Below are 21,059 nucleotides of genomic sequence, written 5' to 3' on the forward strand. Positions count from 1 at the left end.
ATGTACCATAAACATGGGAATGTGTTTTTCTTCGACATATCTAGTATGACGACTTGTAAGGCCAATATAGTCTCGTTTGTTCTGAAATTATTCACGAAATCCAAACTGTTCTTCCGCCAGACTAGCAGCAAACAGTCTTTAGATACTTGTGTACAGTCATCATTTGAAGCTAAATGCTGTACAGGGTGTATAAAATATGATCCGAAACTTTAGGGATTGATTCTTGAATTCAAAACAATACAAGAAATTCATATGATTATTGGTCGAAAAATCCTTTTCCTTAGGAAGGTGTGAAAGGAATTCTCTTCGTTGACTCCTGGTGTGCAATTTACCTCAAATGCGTTGTTTTTCTCACTTTCTTGTTTACAGTTGTCATGGCATTTGTTTTGTTTTGTCTCATCGTAGTTTGTTCTCTTAAGAATAAGTTCCATCATGACATGTCACAACGCTGTATTCAGTGTCTGAAATGATGGGCATGCACTACATGTACAGATCAGCAGATGAAAATGAGGACGCAACATGCTAACTTTATGCTGAGAAGCAGTTAACCGGTGCTAGAACCTTGGTTTACCCCACTAACGCTTGTGAGAGAAAGATTCATTTGAGAAGACGGTTGTAGATGTTGGTAGTTGCGATGCCCCACCAAGTTCTATCCTTATATGCATCCAGTTTTCACCTATAAACTACCGTGCTTGGCGATGGGACTCGTAATTATTCTGGGCAGACACTCTCATGCAGTAAGACCTCAGAGTTGATTTCACTGATCGCTCTAAGGACTGCAGAGCCAAGCTCTTACCACACAATCTTTAATTTTGAATAATTGGAATCGATATACACTACTGGCCATTAAAATTGCTACACCAAGAAGAAATGCAGATGATAAACGGGTATTCTTTGGACAAATTATATTATACTAGAACTGATATGTGATTACATTTTCTTGTAATTTGGGTGCATAGACCCTGAGAAATCAGTACCCAGAACAAACACCCCTGGCCGTAATAACGGCCTTGATACGCCTGGCCATTGAGTCAAACAGAACTTGGATGGTGTGTACAGGTACAGCTGCCCATGCAGCTTCAACGCAATACTACAGTTCATCAAGAGTAGTGACTGGCGTATTGTGACGAGCCAGTTGCTCGGCCACCATTGATCAGACGTTTCCAATTGGTGAGAGATCTGGAGAATGTGCTGACCAGGGCATGAGTCGAACATTTTCTGTATCCAGAAAGGGCCGTACAGGACATACAACATGCGGTCGTGCATTATCCTGCTGAAATGTAGGATTTCGCAGGGATCGAATTAACGGTAGAGCCACGGGTCGTAACACATCTGAAATGTAACGTTCAGTGTTCAAAGTGCCGTCAATGCGAACAAGAGGTGACCAAGACGTGTCACCAATGGCACACCATACCATCAAGCCGGGTGATATGCCAGTATGGCGATGACGAATACACGCTTCCAATGTGTGTTCACCGCGATGTCGCCAAACACGGATGCAACCATCATGATGCTGTAAACAGAACCTGGATTCATCCGAAATAATGACGTTTTGACATTCGTGCACCCAGGTTCGTCGTTGAGTACACCATAACAGGCGCTCCTGTCTGTGATGCAGTGTCAAGGGTAACCACAGCCATGGTCTCCGAATTGATAGTCCATGCTGCTGCAAACGTCATCGAACTGTTCGTGCAAATGGTTGTTGTCTTGCAGACGACCCCATCTATTGACTCAGGGATCGAGACGTGGCTGCACGATCCGTTACAGCCATGCGGATAAGATGCCTGTCATCTCGACTGCTAGTGATACGAGGCCGTTGGGTTCCAGCACGGCGTTCCGTATTACCCTCTTGAACCCACCGATTCCATATTCCGCTAACAGTGATTGGATCTCGACCAACGCGAGCAGCAATATCGCAATACGACAAACTGCAATCGCGATAGGCTACAATCCGACCTTTATCAAAGTCGGAAACGTGATGGTACGCATTTCTCCTCCTTACACGAGGCATCACAACAACGTTTCACCAGGCAACGCCGGTCAACGGCTGTTTGTGTATGAGAAATCAGAAACTTTCCTCATTTCAGCACGTCGTAGGTTTCGCCACCGGCGCCAACCTTGTGTGAATGCCCTGAAAAGCTAATCATTTGCATATCACAGCATCTTCTTCTGTCGGTTAAATTTCGCGTCTGTAGCACGCCATCTTCGTGGTGTAGCAATTTTAATGGCCAGTAGTGTAGTAAATTGACAAACAATTGTGGAGGAGGAGAGCACACAATATAAGTCATAACCACTTTGAAATACCGACATATGCTGCATATTGACAATATGGATCCTACACATTTATTACTGTCGTTACCGCAGCCACTGACACTTTCATCAGTGCAGAATAAATCGGTTGAAAATCGAGATACTTCTATGTACAGTAATACAGAGTTGTTGAGTGAAAAGATCCTGCTGAGAACTGAAGATGCATAGCTATTGTGGTGGTGTTATGTGTACTTCTTGTAACTAGTAAACATCTTTCTTCAGTATTATCTTTACTCAGAATTGACCACTGACTGAAAATGTGTTATTACGCTGTTGTTCCTGATCATTTTCAACATGGAGAATTTTTGAACGGATGATACTTCAGTGCAACTTAGCAAAAACACTTTCCTGGACTTTTGTTGATCCATAAATTTAGTTTGTCACATGCCATGAATCAGTAAAATCGTATGTTCTGAACATCATGATAATAATCCTTTCTGTAGTAATGAAAATGTACACAATACCTTTTGTTGTCTTCTTCCGCAACTGCTTTTATTATGCTTCCCAATGTAATAAATCTGATGCTTTGCTTAATATTGCACTAATAATTTTAAGCACTTTATATAGACCTATGTATTACAAGCTTATAATATGAAAATGTTTCTGGTTAGATGTCACGGTATGTGGAAAGGACACACTAAGTGTGTACTGAAATAACAACACTGTAATAAAGTTGTTTTTTTAAACACTTAATTTTTATTACTTAACTTGCACAAGAGGTCGGCGAATCATGATTTTTATAATATGTCCGTCACTAGGAAAAATAGAATTTACTGAACTTTACCACAGAAATAATTACTTCAATCGCTTTGTTGTGTTGAGCCGCGTATTGCAGCCTCTGACGAGATTTTGCTAACGATTGATGAGATTAGATTAGATTAGTTTTTCGTTCCATAGATCCGTGCTGAGGGGATCCTCGTGGATGTGGAACATGTCACTTTTTTTAAAGCTGAAATAGCAGTACTAATAGTATGAGTATATACAATACATCATTTGTTTCTATTAAAAAATTCGTCAATGGAGTAGAAGGAGTTGGCCACTAGTAAGTCTTTCAGGCTTCTTTTGAACTGATCTTTATTTTTCTGGTAAATTATTGAAGATGAGTGTTCCTGAGAAGTGGACCCCTTTTTGAGCTAAAGTAAGTGCTTTTAAGTCCTTGTGCAGATCATTTTTGTTCCTGGTATTGTATGTATGAACTGAGCTGTTTGTTGGAAAAACAGATATATTATTTAGGACAAATTTCATTAAGGAGTAAATATACTGAGAGGCAGTAGTTAGTATACCCAGTTCTTTGAAGAGGTTTCTACAGGACGTCCGTGAATTTACTCCACAAATAATACATATTACACGCTTTTGGACTCTGAAAACTTTTGTTTGACTTGAAGAGTTACCCCAAAATATTATACTATATGATATTATGGAATTAAAGTAGGCAAAGTATGCAAGCTTTTTCATTTTTACGTCGCCTGTGTCTGGTAACACTCGAATTGCAAATACAGATTTGTTAAGGCGTTTCTGCAGTTCTGTGGTGTGCTCCTCCCAACTGAATTTATTATCAAGTTGTAATCCCAGAAATTTATGACTGTCAACCTCTTCTATCTGCTCTTCTTCATACTTTATGCATACGCTGGATGGAGACCTCTTACAGGTTCTGAATTGCATATAGTGAGTCTTTTCGAAGTTTAATGTCAGTGAGTTTGTAACCTCCCCGCAAAAATTTTAATTAAATGAAAATTTGAAATGGAGCCAAGTGTAACCTCTCCACACGAAATTAAGGAATGAAAATTGACCATGAACCAACAATAATATTAATTAAATAATGAACCATGAACGAAATGTAACCTCCTAACAGAAATAATAATATCTGGAAAATTTTATAAGGACGGCAGCGCTGACCTTCGGCCCTGTATTCTGAATAACAAAAGCAAAATTCTTACCTCAATAAAAACTACAACTATATCTGCTCTTATTTATCGACACAGCTTCGTGCAATGCTGGCGTATATTTTTTTTAATTTTTGGAAGGAATGCATAGGAAATATTCTTTAAATTGAAATGAATGCTTTTTCTTCAAAAGAGTGGAAAAATTCTTTATATTGAAATGAATACTTTTCTTTAAAAGAGTTACTTTATAAAAAAATTATTATTGGGGCAAATTTTTTTGAACAAATTAATTACAATTAACATACATTATTAAATATGCGCAATGCTGCTTCTTTACCTTCTACAACAGTACTCATCCTCCAGAGTCCTGACCAGAGTCGCGAGCAGAGCACACAGCCGACGCATGCCGACTCCCGCAGACTACTCCTGTCCACTCGCTACTAAAGCCGACCGACTACTACTGTATCCGACTGACTACTACTGCAGACTCGCGCAGACAAGCGCAGACACGCGACAAGCAACAACTAACAATAAACTACTCTCTGGTCAGAGATTCTGTCATGTCTCGCCCATCGCCGGCGAAGCATACACCTTACAAGTTGGCTTTAAACCATTTATTAATATCCATGAAAATATCATTAGCAAAATACCTGCTGCTTGTAGTGTGTTACTTAATGAATTAAATACATTTTCACCGTAGATGTAAATAGCCCTCTCAATATCAGAACCCTTCAGAAATCCAATCTGTGTTCTTGGTAATATGTTATTTGTGGTCAGATGGTTGAGAAGCTGCCTGTACATTACTTTTTCTAAAATTTTTGAGAATGCTGGCAAAAGTGAAATCGGTCTGTAGTTTCATGGTATCTCTTTATCCCCTTTCTTGAATAGAGGCTTAACGTCTGCATATTTTAGCCAGTCAGGAAATGGCGCAGTTGTAATCGATTGGTTACACAAGTTACTTAGAATTGTACTAAACTCACAATAACATGCCTTAATTAACTTGGTTGATATTTCATCACAACCACTAGAATGCTTTGTCTTTAAAGATTTTATTATGGAAGTTATTTCTTTTGATGAAGTGAGTGACATATTCATGTACATGAAGCTATTTGTAAAGGCTAGTTTCAGATATTCAAGGGCATTATTTACTGATCCTGACAATCCCATTCTATCAGTAATGGATATAAAGTACTTGTTAAATAGATTTGCCACACTATGCCCATCGGTTACTAATGTGTCCTCTATCCTTAATGCTATTTGCTCCTGCTGGCCAGAGTGGCCGTGCGGTTCTAGGTGCTACAGTCTGGAATCAAGCGACCGCTACGGTCGCAGGTTCGAATCCTGCCTCGGGCATGAATGTGTGTGATGTCCTTAGGTTAGTTAGGTTTAATTAGTTCTAAGTTCTAGGCGACTGATGACCTCAGAAGTTAAGTCGCATTGTGCTCAGAGCCAGCTATTTGCTCCTGTTCCTTTCTAGTTCTACCAGTCTCCTCTTTCACTATATCCCATATTGTTTTTATTTTGTTCCCTGACATTGCTGTCTTCTTTTGGTAGTGCATTTGTCTAGATGTCTGAATTACGTTTTTTAATATTTTACAGTATTCCTTGTACTTAGCTAAATCATCAGCATTGGAGCTATTCTTGGTCGACAGATACATTTTCCTTTTTGTCTTACAGGAAATCTTTATTCCTTGAGTAATCCATGGTTTTATAATAGACTTCTGTTTAATTTGAGTAACTTTTAGGGGAAAATAGTTTTCAAACATGGTACTGACATTGTTCATGAATGTGTTATATTTTTCATTCATGTCAGGAGCACTATAAACACCTTTCCACTTCATATCTTTGAGCAGTTTTCTAAAACACTCAAATTTTGGTTGATTGACTACTCTTCTGTACTCAGATTTAGCAGTCTTGATAATCTACTTAGAATTTACGTCTAAAACAAGGTGTTGCATGTCATGATCTGATAGTCCATTTATTACAGGTTTTATGATATGATTTTGTTCCTTTGATTTGTCTATAAAATTGTTATCAATGGCTGTCCTTGAGGATTTAGTGATCCTAGTTGGAAAGTTTACAGTATGAGTTAGATTGAAAGACAACATTACTAACTGCAGTAAATGTTTACTGGAAGATTGCATTAGAAAATCTGTATTAAAGACACCAGCAATCAAAATTTCTTTTTTTCTACCTGTTAAATAACCCACGAGAGCTTCTAGATGATTTATGAATAGATTATAATTTCTTGCAAGTGCTCGGTTGATAGTTACTATTATATAGGATCTGTTATGGAACTCTACTTCTGTTGCACATGCTTCTAGATGCTGCTCTAAACAGAATTTATTGATGTCAATGTTCTTGAATTTATGGCAGTTTTTAATAAATTTGGCAACTCCTCCTTCATCCATATCTACTCTGCAGAAGTAGGAAGCTAGCTTAAATCGTGAAATGTCTAACATATGGTTTAGCAGCTTTTACACAGTGGCTTCCAAGTCGTAATTCCCATTGTAATATTTGGCCAGTACAGTGTGTAATGCTGCAACGTAATGTCTGCCTCCTTCACAGCAAACAACGTCTTCCCACTGGCCCTCGTAATAACAGTGCCACTTCTGCTTGGTTGACAAACAGCTGCTTCACACTGTAGAATTATGTCTAGCAATAATTTCTCGTCCATCTGAGCCATTTGACAATGATTGTGCTCCTTTTAATCACCCCACAATTCAGTACGTGGGCATCGCACATGCTACTTCACAACCCTTCCGACTCACAAAGAGAACTGTTCTGGAACTTTCTGTCGCAACATTCCTCCCTTACCCTTCCACGGGTAAGTCCCTTTAGATTGTAACTTAAGCCTTTACTCGTTGCAGCTTTAATAAAAAGGTTCATAATACTTTTAAAACTAACAGTTACTTAACAATATATAGAGATTAATAGGAAAAACCATTATTTACAGCTATACATTTTGGAGACAGTTACAGATTATTGGTTGCGTACTTCGCAGCCTGGTGGCAACACCTTACAGCGGCGAGCTGCCATACTTTACCCTGCTGCCGTTAGATGGCATACATGTCCTCAGGGCTCTATCATCTCACTGCTTGCATTGTACAGGTTTTTACAACTGCCCTACTATTGCTCGTATTTTTCCTAAGTTATGACAGAGAATAACGAAATAACTTCTACGAAATGAAATAGAAGAATTCCTACCCTGTGTGACGTATACTGGTGTCGTTACAGAGTCTACACAACGTACAAGCGCTGGAGCTTCAGGAAGGGGTTCCTCATACTGTGGATGAAATTCCGTCAGCTAGTACTAGGAGAACTTCTAGAAGGGAAGGCCTTGTTCACGTGACGGCCAGAAAATCTTCTATATCCATATCACTTTCGATGCGTGTAAGGATAGAATGAGGTAAATTTTCAGCCAAGAATAATGATTAGCTCCATCATCGTCGTCAGGGGCTAAAAGTGACTGTCGTGAACTGTTGACGCTTCTTCTTTTGTACCCACAGCAAAGCATCTCATTAGCTGTATTACATCACGCTGTCTACAGCGGAATGGTCCTCCACGTCCATAGATTTTGTTTCCGCTCCGTTTCCAGCGTTGCCTGCAGCGCCATCTCTCACGCCAGGCGATAAACTGCGAGAAGTCTTCCTCTCTGCTTTATCTTCATCAAAAACACGCTTCCATGCATTGCCAAGTGCATAGCCAGAGTCTCTATTGATGTCATTTTCACAAAGACTACCTTCAACTGCTTCCCTCATCACAGAGTGCCAATAGGTTAAATACAGTAATATGGATAAATCAGAGGTGGCAGACCACAACCTGTTAAATAAGTAGATTTTGTTTGAACAAGCAAGAATACTTGCTCACGTCTCGACCTACTGGGACTCTGGCGAAAAAGTTCCATATCTAACATCTGACTGTGCTTTAGTAACAATCCGATTAGGTGCTGGGCTCGATTTCCAGTCCAACACAAAAGTTTCCGTCACATCATTTCAAGTTTTAAGCAAGTGCACACTTTGTCGCTTGTGAATGAAGCTATATTTAATATCTTTCGTAGTTAATGAATAAGGACTGTAGTAGTTGAATGACAGTTCAAGTCCAGTACAAGGATTTCGTCATTTAGTTTCAATTTGTGACCTGTTAGTGAGATTCCCTACGTCTCTTTATGCTTAGTCAGCAAAGGCGATCGGTACCGATTGAGACTCTCGGTCAGCCACGAAGGTTTTGCTTCGTTACCATTGGCTGTAGGTACTGGGTTTGAATCCACATGCAGATAAAAACTGTTCGGTATTTCATTTAAAGTTCAGACATGTGTGTAGCTAGCTGCTGATGAACCCTTTTCATCTACTTCTACATGTATACTCTGCAAATCACACTTAAGAGGCTGCAAGAGGGTTCAGCGAACCACCTTCACAATAATTCTCTGTTGTTCCAATCTCGAACAGCGAGTGGAAAAAACGAACACCAAAATTTTTCCGTGCGAGCTCTGATTCCCCATATTTTATTCTGACGACCGTTTCTCCCTATGTAGGTCGATGTCTACAAAATATTTTCGGAGGAGAAAGTAGATCATTGAAATTTCGTGAGAAGATTCCGCCGCAACTAAAAATGACTTCGTTTCAATTATGTCCATCCCAAATCCTGTATCATGTCAGATACACCATCTCCCCTATTTCTTGATAATGCAAAACGTTCTTGTACTTTCTGAATGCACTCCATTAATCCTATCTGGTAAATACCACACACCGCGCACCAATATTCCAAAAGATAACGGGCAAGCGTATTGCAGATAGTCTCTTTAACAGATCTGTTGCATCTTCTAAGTATTCTGCTAGTAAAACGCAGTCATTAGTTTGTCTTCCCCAAAACATTTCCTATGTGTTCCTTCCATTTTAAGTTGTTCTTAATAGTAATTCCTAAATATTTAGTTGAATTTGCGGCCTTTAAATTTGACTGATTTATCTTGTACCTGATGTTTAAAGTATTCGTTTCAGCACTCTTGTGGATGACCTCACACTTTTCATTATTTAGAGTCAATTGCCAATTTTCGCACCCTACAGACATCTTTTCTAAATCACTTTGCAATTTGTTTTGATGTTCTGATTTTACTAGACGATAAACGACGGCATCATCTGCAAACAACGTAAGACGGCTGCTCAGATTGTCTCCTAAATCTTTTATGTAGATAAGGAACAGCAGACGGCCTGTAACACTACCCTTTAGATATTTCATATCACTTTGCACTAGATAATAAGGGCACTGGGCGACAGTCGAAATGCACATAGATCCACCTGCTCATGAACACCTTAGATATTTTATTTCACTCTGTGCTAGATAACAAGGGCATTAGGTGACAATAGAGCTGCACATACGTTAATGGGAAAAAATAATTAATACAGCGTAATGAATGTCGAGAATATATTGGTCTAGGTAACATATTTAAGAGATTACCATTGCAAAAGCACAGGTTAAAGTAGGCGCCAGATAAGCCGATGTGAAATTTTGGTGCAACCGCCAGAATGTTGAATGCAAGCATGGAAACGTGCATGGATTATGTCGCACAGCTGCCGGATGTCAGTTTACGGTATGGAGTTTCAGGCTTGTTGCACATGGTCGGTCAATACTGGTTATGGATGACACTGAAGTTGTTGTTTGATAATGTCTGCTACACTACTGGCCATTAAAATTGCTACACCACGAAGATGACGTGCTACAGACTCGTAATTTAACCGACAGGAAGAAGATGCTGTGATATGCAAATTATTAGCTATTCAGAGCATTCACACAAGGTTGGCGCAGGTGGCGACACCTACAACGTGTTCACATGAGGAAAGTTTCCAACCGATTTCTCATACACAAACTGCAGTTGACCGGCGTTGCCTGGTGAAATGTTGTTGTGATGCCTCTTATAAGGAGGAGAAATGCGTACCATCACGTTTCCGACTTTGGTAAAGCTCGGATTGTAGCCTATCGCGATTGCCGTTTATCGTATCGCGACATTGCTGCTCACGTTGGTCGAGATCCAATGACTGTTAGCATAATATGGAATCGGTGGGTTCAGAAGTGTAATACGGAACGCCGTGCTGGATCCCAACGGCCTCTTATCATTAGCAGTCGAGATGACAGCCATCTTATGCGCATGGCTGTAACGGATCGTGCAGACGCGTCTCGATCCCTGATTCAACAGATGGGGACGTTTGCAAGACAACAACCATCTGCACGAACAGTTCGACGACGTTTGCAGTAGCATGGACTATCAGCTCGAAAAGTATGGCTGCGGTTACCCTTGACGCTGCATCACAAACTGGAGCGCCTGTGATGGTGTTCTCAACGACGAACCTGGGTGCACGAATGTCAAAACGTCATTTTTTCGTATGAGTCCAGGTTCTGTTTACAGTATCATGATGGTCGCATCCGTGTTTGGCGACATCGCGGTGAACGCACATTGGAAGCCTGTATTCGTCATCGCCATACTGGCATATCAACCGGCTTGATGGTATGGTGTGTCATTGGTGACACGTCTTGGTCACCTCTTGTTCGCATGGACGGCACTTTGAACAGTGGACGTTACATTTCAGATGTGGCTCTACCCTTCATTCGTTCCTCGCGAAACCCTACATTTCAGCAGGATAATGCACGACCGCATGTTGTGTGTCCTGTACGGGCCTTTCTGGATACAGAAAATGTTCGACTCATGCCCTGGCCAGCACATTCTCCAGATCTCTCACCAATTGGAAACGTCTGGTCAATGGTGGCCGAGCAACTGGCTCGTCACAATACGGTAGTCACTACTCTTGATGAACTGTATTATTGCGTTGAAGCTGCATGGGCAGCTGTACCTGTACACACCATCCAAGTTCTGTTTGACTCAATGCCCAGGCGTATCAAGGCCGTTATTACGGCCAGAGGTGGTTGTTCTGGGTACTGATTTCTCAGGATCTATGCACCCAAATTACATGAAAATGTAATCATATGTCAGTTCTAGTATAATATATTTGTCCAATGAATACCCATTTATCATCTGCGTTTCTTCTTTGAGTAGCAATTTTAATGGCCAGTAGTGTATGTGGTCGACTGGAGACGTATCTCGTGATCGAGCTGGAGGAGACAAAATTTTGACACGCCTCAAGCTTCCATCCGAATAGCTGCGTCGAAAATCCGCGACGTTTCGATTAGAGTCATTCTCATCATCTTCGCCAGAAGACTCTAATGGAAACGTCGCAGATTTTCGACGCATCTACCCGGATGGAAGCCCGAGAAGATTTTTCAGCAGTATACACCAGGAAGCCTATTGACATATTTTGACACTCTATAGAGTATGTTGGGATACAACAGCGGTATGTGGCGATCGTTATACTGTTGGAAGACACCCCCTAGAGTGAAATTTCCTGGAAGATTAAAACTGTGTGCCAGATCGAGACTCGAACTCGGGATCTTTGCCTTTCGCGGGCATGTGCTCTATCGACTAAGCTACCCAAGCACGACTCGCGACCCGTCCTCACAGTTTTACTTCCGCCAGTACCTCGTCTCGTCCCTTCCAACCTTCACAGAAGTTCTGCTGCGAACCTTGCAGTACTAGCACTGCTGGAATAAAGGATATCGCGGAGACTGTGTGTCGATAAATCGGTTTCTTCGAGATAATTCATAACGTTCGAACACAGTATATGTTCCAAATCCCTAATGCAGATAGACGTTAGTGATATGGGCCTGTAATTCCGCGGGATACTCCTATTTCTCTTTTTCGGTATTGGTGTGACTTGAGCAATTTTCCAGTCTTTAGGTGTGGATCTTTCTGTGAGCGTGCCGTTGAATATAATTGCTAAATCGGGAGCTGTTGTATCAGCATCCTCTGGAAAGAACCTGGCTGTTACACAATCTGGACGAGAGGTCACGTCGTGATCTTGATCCGGTCATAGCTCCTAATGATGTTTCTCCATCTGCAGCAGTCCTTAATACTTGCTGATCTGTAACCCCTAATGATATAGCCAGTGTACTTCACACTTCAATTTCTACCCCATATTTCTTGTATTTTAATATTAATTTAGATTAGCTTTAGATATATTATTTCTTGGAATGTCAACCACATGCTACATTTCCTGATTGCGGAATATGGAATATGAGCTGCCTCTCTAAACTGAGCATTGATCGCATTGAAACATAGTACAGTGAGGTGACAAAGGGCATGGGATAGTGATACACACATACACAGACGAAGGTAGTATCGCATTCACAAAGTATTAAAGGACAGTACGTTGCATAGCTCTCATTCGTACTCAGATGATTCATGTGTAAAGGTTTCCGACGTGATTCTGGCCGCAGGACGGGAATTAACAGATTTTTAACGTGGAATGATAGCTGGAGGTAGAAGTATGAGACATTCCATTTGGGGAATAGTTAGCGAATTCAGTATTCCGGGATCCACAGTGTAAAGAGCGTGGTGAGAACACCACATTTAGGCATTACCTCTCACGACAGACAATGCTGTGACGGCGCTTGCATAGAGTTGTCAGTGCTGATAGGCAAGCAACACTATGTGCAATAATTGGGACATACGACGAATGTATCCGTTTTGGCAGTGTGGTTAAATTTGGTGTTAATGGGCTATGGCATCAGACGACCGATGCTAGTACCTTTGCTAGCAGCACAATATCACCTGTAGTGCCTGTCCTGGGCTTGTGACAATATCAGTTTACCCTAGACGACTGGAAAAACCTGGCTGGATCAGATGAGTCCCGATTTCAGTTGGTAAGAGCTGATGGTAGGGTTCGAGTGTGGGGCGTACCCCATGAAGCCATGGAACCAAGTTGTCAGCAATGCAGCGTGCAAGCTGGAAGTGACTCCACAATGGTGTGAGACGTTTTCACATGGATTGTATTGGGTCCTCTGGTGCAAGTGAACCGATCGTTACGCGGAAATGGTTATGTTCTCTTACTTGGAGGCCTTCTGTGTCCAAACAACAATGAAGTTTTTGTGGATGACAATGGAGCATGTCACTGGACCACAACCGTTTGTGATTAGTTTGAAGAACATTCTGGACAGTTCCAAAGAATGATTTGAGCACCCAGATCGCTCAACGTGAATCTTGTCGAACATTTATAGGATTCAACCGACAGGTCAGTTCGTGCAGAAAATCCTATACCAGCATTTCTGCAGGGGACTTCCAACGACTTGTGTCCTTGGCCCGTTGAGTCATTGCACTACACAGAGGAAACGGAGGTTCAACAGGATACTGAGAGGCATCCGATGACTCGTGTATGTTCAGGGGTATCTACCAGGCCACATTTCTGCGTCGATGTTTTTGTTTCAGAGCCCACGCATCCACTATGCTGTGTTTCCCACATTCGGCAAAATCCATTCATTTGAATGTTTATTGTCAATGAATTTCTGGCTAGGAAATCTCGTACTCTTTCTTGTTCCCTCTGCAAAACCACGACAATTTTCGACATATGGTACTTCTACGTTTTTGGGGCGAAAAAGGGCTACGGGTGCTAAATGTCCCCTTCATTCTGAACAGCCTACAGCTTGATAGGTCTGACTGTTGCAGGAGTCGCTGCGGCTGTTCCCGACGATCCCCAACATGTCACACCTGGTGACCGAGGACACGACGCTGTGCGATGGTCGCTACTTGGCGCCGAGGGGCTGCTGCGTGCTTGTGTCGTTCCTGCTGATGCACCGCCGGCCAGACCTGTTCCCTGAGCCCGACCTGTTCGACCCCGGCCGCTTCCTACCCGGAGGCAGCGCCACCTGCAGGCAGCCGGGCAGCTACCTGCCGTTTGGCACAGGATCTCGCAAGTGCGTGGGCGCGCGCTTCGCCGACCTGGAGATGCGGGTTGCGCTGGCTGCAGTGCTGCGCAGGTTCCGCATCCGACCCGGCTCCACCAGGGAGCAGCTGGAGCAGATTCCTTTCTCCATCACAGCACACCCACTCACCGGCTATCGAGTCTCTTGTGTTCTGCGGGATAACGTAGCGGTAGCTTCTTCGTGGCAGGACACGTGTGGCCTAAAATTCTCACATCGTCATGAGGAATCGCGAAAAACGTAACACTTTTAATTTATGAATTCTTCTCAATATCGAACCCACTATTACAGCAAGTTATAGTATACAGAGTCAGTCAGCAACAAAGCTGAGACAATGTCCCACTATAGTCAACAGTGTGAGTGTATAACTTGAAATGTTCATCGATAACGACACACTATGCTAACCCTCGTAACTAGTATGTTAACAGAGATCTTGAAACAGGTATGTTTCTTTTTTGTCGACTAAAAAGTGCCTTTCCAAAGCTCTTCAGAAGATGGAGCAATTTTTTTGAGTCATCAGTCTCGTGGCTGCTTTGATATGGCCCACCACAAATTCCTCTACTGCACTAACGTCTCCATCTCAGAGTAGTACTTCCACCCAATGTCCACAGCTATTGCTGGATATATTGCAATCTTTGACTTCCCCTGCGGCTCTTACCCTCTACAGCTTCCTCTACTACTATGGAGGTTAGTCCCTGATGTCATAACACATGCTCCATCGTCCTGTCCCTTCTTCTTATCAATGTCTTTGATATGCTCCTTTCTTTTCCGATTCTGTTCTGTGGAGAACCTCCTCATTCCTTTCCTTATCAGTCCACCTAAATTTCAACGTTCTTCTGTAGCACTATACCGGGTGATCAAAAAGTCAGTATAAATTTGAAAACTGAATAAATCACGGAGTAATGTAGATAGAGAGGTACAAATTGACACACATGCTTGGAATGACATGGGGTTTTATTAGAACCACTAAAATACAAAAGATCAAAAACTGTCCGACAGATGGCGCTTCATCTGATCAGAATAGCAATAATTAGAGTAACAAAGGAAGACAAAACAAAGATGATGTTCTTTACAGGAAATGCTCAATATGTCCACCATCATTCCTCAACAATAGCTGTAGTCGAGGAATAATGTTGTCAACAGGACTGTAAAGCATGTCCGGAGTTATGGTGAGGCATTGGCGTCGGGTGTTGTCTTTCAGCATCCCTAGAGATGTCGGTCGATCACGATACACTTGCGACTTCAAGTAACCCCAAAGCCAATAATCGCACGGACTGAGATCTGGAGACCTGAGACGCCAAGCATGACGGAAGTGGCGGCTGAGCACACGATCATCACCAAACGACGCGCGCAAGAGATCTTTCACGCGTCTAGCAATATGGGGTGGTGCATAAACATCGTACGTTCCAGCAGGTGTTTATCAGCAAGGCTGGGGATGATGCGATTCTGTAACATATCGGCGTACCTCTCACTCGTCACAGTATCAGTTACAAAACCAGAATCACGCATTTCCTCGATGTAAAAAGGCCCGATAACGGTAGATGTGGTAAATCCAACCCATACCGTGAGTTTCTCGTCGTGCAATGGAGTTTCCACAACAGTTTAGGATTTTCGGTAGCCCAAATTCTGCAGTTGTGGGCGTTGACTGACCCTAGGAGCGTGAAATGATCTTCGTCGGTCCACAACACGTTACTCAACCAATTGTCATCTTTCGCCATCCCTTGAAACTCCCACACCACAAATGCCCTCCGCTTCACTAAATCGGCAGGTAACAGTTCTTGATGCCAATGGATTTTGTACGGATAGTATCGGAGCGTGCGCCTAAGTGCCAACCAAACAGTAGTGTATGGAATGCCGGTGCGACGTGCGACTGCACGAGCGCTGACTTCCCCGTGGATAGACGAACCCGCTACAGTCTCCATTTCTTCCTGAACTGTCTCAGCAGCATTACGCCTTGTGCTCGGTCGGCCACTACGGGGTCTAGCGTCTAAACAACCCGTGGCTTCGAACTTCGAAATCATTCTCGCCACAGCTGCATTTGTCAACGGACCTTTACCCGTTCGTATCCCCTTCCTATGGCGATATGATCGTGACGCTGAACTAGCACATTCCCCATTCTGATAATACAGCTTCATTAAAAGCGCCTTTTCAGGTAACGTCAACATGCTGCGACTGCTGGCGCATCTGATTCTCTCTCTCATTACAGCTCCTTTTGCACACGAGTGTCATGCGAAGTCACTGACGTCTTGCTGTCCAGCGCCATCCGTCGGACATTTTGTGAACTTTTGTATTTTTTTTTGTTCTAATAAAGCCCCATGTCATTCCAAGCATGTGTGTCAATTTTTACCTCTCTATCTACATTATTCCGTGGCTTATTAAGTTTTCAAATTTATACTGACTTTTGATCACCCGGTATTTCAGACGCTTCGATTGTCTTCTACTCCAGTTTTTGCAGTGACCATGATTCATTCCCACACAGTGATGTGCTTCAAACGTATATTCTCATAAATTTCTTTCTCAAATTAAGGCGTATGTTTGATGCCAGTAGACTCCCCTTGGCCTGAAATGAGCTCTTTGCCCATGCTAGTCTGCTTTTCATGTCCTGCTTGCCTTGTCTATCACAGGTTATTTTCCTTCCAAAGTTTCAGATTTCTTTATCTTCGTCTACTTTGGGATCACCAATTTTCACGGTATGTTGCTTGCTATTCAAGTTTCTGCCACATCCTATCACCTTTGTATTTTGCCAGGTTAGCTCAATCCATATTCTGTACTCACTGTGCTGTTCATTCCATCCCCCAGATCCTGTAATTCTTCTTCACTTTCACTGAGAATAGCAATGCCAATGTAACCAGCGAATCTTATCACTGAAATCCTTTCACTCTGAATTTTAGTCACACTCTTGAAAGTTTCTTTTATTTCTGCCATTACTTCATCCTACAGAGGCGAAAGACGGCATCCCTGACTTACACCCTCTTCAATCCGAGTACTTTGTTTCTGCCTACCAATCTGATTGTTTTTTGTTGGTTCTTGTACATACTGTATATTACCCGTCTTTCCTATAGCGTAGGCTCTACTACTACTTTTCTCAGAATTTCGAAAAGCTTTCATAATTTTACACTGTCGAACGCTTTTCCTTTGTCGACAACTCCTATGAGCGTGCCTTGATTTTCGTCAACCTTGCTTCCATTATCAAGTGCAAAATCAGAACTGCCTCTCTGGTGCCTTCAACTTTGCTAAAACCAAACTGACCGTAATCTAATCGATTCACAATTTTCTTTTCCATCATTAATGTTAGTAACTTGGATGCATAAGCTGTTAAGCTGATTGTGCCATAGTTTTCACTATCTTCGGAATTGTGTGGATGATATTTTTCAGAAAGTATGATAGTAAGTTGTCATGTTCATACATTCAATTTCAATGGTCGGTTGGTTGCTGAGTCTCCCAACGATTTTAGAAATTCTGATGGATTTTTATCTATCCCTTCTACCTTATTTAATCTCAAATCTTGTTGAGTTCTTTTCAATTATGACCCTGTTATCAGATACCCTTATGTCTTCCATATCGACTCCAATTTCTTCTTCTGTCATGTCATTCAGTCTTTCATTGTTCTGTTTTCACCTATCTGTTCTCTCTTGACCGTTTAACAGAAGAACTGGCACTGCGCTCTTAACGCCACCACCCTTGCTTTTAATTTTACCGAAGTTTCTTATGACTTATCTATATGCTGAGTCAGTGCCCGTGACGATCATTTCTTTTTCGATTTTTTCACATCTTTCCTGCAGCCATTTCACCTTGGCTGCACTGCACTTCCTATTCATTTCTAAGGGATTTATATTACTGCATTCCTGTCTTTCCATGAATATTTTTGTACTTCCTTCTTTCATCGATCAGTTGAAGTATTTCGTGTGTTGCCCAAGGTTTCTTTGCGGCCACCTTTCTTCTACCTACATTTGACTGTCGCACATCTGCCCTTTTCAGAGATGTCTACTCCTCTTCAACAAGACTGCTTATTCTGGTATACCTTAACGCACTATCCACATCCTTAGAAAACTTCAGACGCATCTCATCATTCCCCAGTCTTGAGTATCACACGTCCTTCCACACTGATTCTTCCGAACGAGCCTCTTAAACTTCAGTCTGCTTTTCGTCATTACTAAATTGTGATCTGAGTCCATATCTGCACTTGGCTACGCGCTACAATTCAAAATCTGATTGCGGAATCTCTGTCCGACCATGAAGTAATCTAGCTGGAACCTTTCTTTGTCTCCAGGTCTTTTCAAGTACACCTCCTCCTCTTGTGATTCTTGAACAGAATATTTGGTATAACGATCTGAAATTTATTGCAGAACTCAATCAGTCCTTCTCCTCTCTCATTCCTACTTCCAAGCCCGTATACATCCGTAACCCTTTCTTCCATCTTGTCCGTGATGACTATTAGATTTTCATCTCCATATACATACGGAATTACCTGTCCAGTATTCCCATGTACCTACTCTTTCTCTCCATCTGCTGCTTGAGACGATGGCATGCGTACCTGAACTATTCATGTCCGTGTTAAGACTGGTAGAATGTTGTCCTGTCGTTGGTTTTTCCATATTTTTCTCATAGTCACCTTCCCCTTGGCAGTCCCCTCCCGGAGATACGAACGGGAGACTAATCTGGAATCTTTTGCCAAAGGGGGAATATTGTGACAGTGTTTCAATTACAGGACACATTCTTCGCCAACATAGAGCAGCCTGATATTACATGGTACTTGGTCTCTGCACTCGTTCTTCCTCTTTAAAGCCACATGTGCGTCTGATCTTTGCAGTCTTTCAGATCTCCGAAAGGATTGGTTACTCACTACGCAGAGACTTATGCCTCCACGTTTGCTTTAATTTATTGTGAGTATCCTATTAAATGCCATTTTTACAGAAGTTGGCCGATATTTGTAACTTCTACATTCTGTAACCGCTTTCTTGTACAACTGTTAGCCTACTAAAAATTTCCATTCTTCCATTTGCCACCTCAGACTGTATTAATGACGTGTTAACGGATCACTCACACGGTGGGTCAAATATCTGCCTAATCCAACAACTTCATTATAAAAATGTTCAAATTTGTGTGAAATCTTATGGGACTTAACCGCTAGGTCGTCAGTCCCTAAGCTTACACACTACTTAACCTAAATTATCCTAAGGACAAACACACATACCCATGCCCGAGGGAAAACTCGAACCTCCGCCGGGACCAGCCGCACAGTCCACGACTGCAGCGCCTTAGACTGCTCGGCTAATCCCACGCCGCAACTTCATTATAGTCCGCTTCTTCTGTTAGTCTCAGACATCACTCTCCCTCCTTCATGTTTTGTCTGTCGACGACAGAATAATGTGAGAAATGAACTGAACTTCATAGGCAAGAAAGCCCGAATCCGCTTCCACGATATAAACACCTCTGACCTTCTCGCAGCTCGTAGCTATTGACCCGGCGTGACAGCCCGCCACCCCTGGCGATGTTTACACCACATTATCAGGCTCTGGCTACTTTTGCTTTCAGGTTGTCCTGCGAAAATTGACAAACCTTATTTCACTGACTCACCTTTTCGAGAGCTTTCGAAAGCTGTAGAAGGAAAGTACATAATTCCATTCCGTTACATTCAATATCTTTGTTGATACTATATCTACAAGGATTACCTAACAATGAAATTACGTCCCCTCTTCGTATTATCGTTCGACGAAAATCTCCTTTAGATATCTTGAACCCATGGTTTTCAACCCTTACGAGTTGTTGGTGCATGGGGGCTTAATTAAAATGAATGCAAATAATTTAAATTTTTTTTTATTGCTGTCTGTCCGGTTACGCAGTCTCGTAACCGGTTGGCCCTGACTAGTATTACTCCGCAGTCTGACTGCATAGAATAACAACAAAGAATGAAAGAAAACTTCCGTTAACACAATTAATTAATTAAGTCCCCAGCAACTATAAAACCTACGAAACAACAAAACACAAATGTAACTGTTCTGTGTGTGGAAGTGTGATTCAACGTACACATCTGGCACGGTTCTTCCTCAATAAGACAAGTTTTTTTAAATACCATTTACACTGAATCAATTAAATAAAACTGAAATACTACAATTGCACATAGAAACCCGAATTACAGTCTAATACATGAACACAAGCCAGATGCTTTGTTGACTGAACCTGTGACCAAGAGGCATTGTTATTTAGCACATTTGAAATAAAAAAATAAAAGATTTTCTTTACCTTCATATATATTGACGAAACATACACTCTGATCATTACAACATCCGCAATCGAACAGCATCGGCTGTCTAGCCCATCAAAACAACTGCATACAACATGCTCACAACTAGTCACGGCTACATCAGAACTCCTACTGCCCACTTCTCAATATGCACTCTCCACGACGACTTCTCGACAAGCACTCTCCACTACCACATCTCAACAAGCACTCTCCACGTCGACTTCTCGACAAGCACTGCCAGTGGAGGCGGCTGAATAATACTCTTTGGCGCAATCTCTGGCGCTGTGACTCAGTGTAGCCACCTTTCATATGCCCCTCCTCCACAGGCTAGAATTTGATGGTATTTTTGCCAGCTTTGGTGGTGAAAATACCACCAAATTCGTCAAAAAAATACAGACAAAAATTAAAAAGTAATATTAATAAGTAAATATCACATAACTAAATAAATTTTGGCTTTGCACTGACCCTTCAATAACCTAATATATAAAATACAGTAAGGAATACAGATGCTTGCGTACATATGATTTTACATAATAGTTTACACAGGTATCATGTGGTTGAACAATTCAATCAATAGCGCCAGCAATGACGAATAGGTGCAGGTAAGAGTCTCATAAAATCTCATAAACAGTAAACACACAAAAAATCAGTTTATACAAATATTCACATAAAATCCTTTCAATAGTTCAATAAACAAGTAGAACTCCTCAGAGTAGTTGACAGTTCCAACAGTAGCACCCACCAATGATCAACAGGTGCAAATAGCAGTCTCATAACATTTCATCAGCAGTATTTAAAAAGCTTCAACAGTGGCACCCAGT

The 21,059-nt window shown here is 41.8% G+C and overlaps 1 protein-coding gene across 1 annotated transcript in view; it reads left to right on the forward strand.

Moving 5' to 3' along the window:
• Positions 1-18,777, forward strand: part of LOC124606558 (cytochrome P450 4C1-like) — a 118,717-nt gene extending 99,940 nt beyond the window's left edge. The window contains exons 6-7 of the mRNA XM_047138542.1: positions 13,741-14,160; positions 18,703-18,777. Of these exons, the coding sequence (XP_046994498.1) occupies positions 13,741-14,160; positions 18,703-18,777 (495 nt within the window). The remainder of the gene's footprint in view (positions 1-13,740; positions 14,161-18,702) is intronic.
• The last annotated feature ends 2,282 nt before the right edge of the window (positions 18,778-21,059 follow it).

This window comes from Schistocerca americana, chromosome 3 (genome assembly GCF_021461395.2).
Source record: "Schistocerca americana isolate TAMUIC-IGC-003095 chromosome 3, iqSchAmer2.1, whole genome shotgun sequence".
Taxonomy (NCBI): Eukaryota; Metazoa; Arthropoda; class Insecta; order Orthoptera; family Acrididae; genus Schistocerca; species Schistocerca americana.